This window comes from Guillardia theta, assembly GCF_000315625.1.
Source record: "Guillardia theta CCMP2712 unplaced genomic scaffold GUITHscaffold_182, whole genome shotgun sequence".
In the NCBI taxonomy this organism is placed as follows: Eukaryota; class Cryptophyceae; order Pyrenomonadales; family Geminigeraceae; genus Guillardia; species Guillardia theta.
This window is the reverse complement of record NW_005434494.1, coordinates 12,932-14,441: the sequence shown is the minus strand read 5'-3', so window position 1 is coordinate 14,441 and position 1,510 is coordinate 12,932. Positions and strand designations below refer to the sequence as shown.

At 51.6% G+C, this 1,510-nt stretch overlaps 1 protein-coding gene across 1 annotated transcript in view; it reads left to right on the top strand.

Moving 5' to 3' along the window:
• The window catches only part of GUITHDRAFT_120428 (hypothetical protein), a gene marked incomplete at both ends in the record, with an annotated part of 1,284 nt that extends 1,127 nt beyond the window's left edge, over positions 1–157 (top strand). The window contains one exon of the mRNA XM_005820288.1: positions 74–157. Within this exon, the coding sequence (XP_005820345.1) occupies positions 74–157 (84 nt within the window). The remainder of the gene's footprint in view (positions 1–73) is intronic.
• Between the last annotated feature and the right edge of the window lie 1,353 nt (positions 158–1,510).

Genomic DNA, 1,510 nt, shown 5'->3' with positions numbered 1-1,510 from the left:
CCCCTCCTCCTCCTCCCTCCTCGTCTCCTCCTCCTCCTCCTCCTTGCTATTTCTCCCTCTCACGTTCGCACAGGCTGGCTTCATGTCTCTTGCTCACACCGACGAGGACATTGACAGGACCATCGCAGCTGCCAAGAGAGTGTTTGCAAAGATCTGAAGGGATTATGAGTAGAGGGGAAATAAACCAGTTTGTTCATCTGCCCGATGCCATGTGCGGTGGGGCGAGGGAGGAGGAGAGCATGAGGGAATCGGCAACGATGACCGTGAATGGACGGAAGAGGCTCAAGCGATCAACTTGGCTTCGGAAGGGAGTTGACTGAGTAGGAACCAGGGAGTAGCAGAGAAGAGCCAAGGTGGATGAAAGCAGTAAGAGCTCACTGATCCTGACAGTGACTGAGTATCTTGGGAACCCGACTTGGGACTGAGACTCTCCCGAGAGGCGGCGGAGACTGAGAAAGAATGTTGAACTCGGGAGATAAGAATCCTCCTACAAGATTTCAATTCTCTCCTGAGTTCCTGTAACTTGATGCTGAATTCCATCACAGATGTAGAGTTACAACCCGGAGAGTCTTGATGAAGCTACCTCTTGTGTATCGGCAGCATCAAGGGGTGGAGACCTGGCTGCTGGAACCACCGCTGGCCCGTCCGTTGGTGCGATCTTTTCGATCAGCGTCAGGGCAGGATGGAAGATATGAGCAATTCAAGACACGGATATGAGTTATGTGAAAGGTAGGTGAATTTCAGTCGGTGAGTGCGGAAGAAGCCAGAGGAACGGCAGGTGTGCAATGCGGCTGAGCGAAGAGATAGGAGCAACCATCGTACAATCAGGCAAGGAAAAGCCATGAGGAATCGGTACAAAAGAGCTAGGAGTTGCTACAAGCAATTCCTGAATTGCTACAAAGGGCAGGAAGCGGCACGGTAGAGATTTTTGAGGCAACACAGTTTACTCAAGACATTTCTCATCACACAAAACAAGCATCGAAAAATTTCAACTGGATCAATCATGGCCATCGCTGGTCCGCCTGAGAGATTGGAGCTTCATGAACCTACGTCTGTCCCCTCTTGTGCTTTGGTTCTGCTTCCTTCTCACCCTATCTAGTCACTTGCGGCTACCAGAAACCATGCGGTCAAGGGTTGTACAGTGGCACAGGCTGCTCAGAGAACCTGCTGGATCACATCAAGGTGCAAAGCAGCGGCTGTTATGAAGGTTGTGATACACTTTCAGGGCAAGCTGATCATAGCCTGGGGGAATGACCAGGGATAGCTATTCTTCGTCAAGAGCATCTGCGGATTCAGGCACTCATCTTGCTTCGGAGTGGCTCTCCTCCTCATGCAAAGCAAGGAGGTCACACCCGTCCCACGCACGAGTCGAAGCCTCACCTTGTCTGCTGTTCACCCTGGCTCGCTCAGACTTGCCGGACTTGCACTCCATTCGCAATGAGGGCGAGTCTGATCCCTCGGATGCTCTCATTCTTTTTGAGAAGCGAACTTCATCCTTTAATGCATCGTG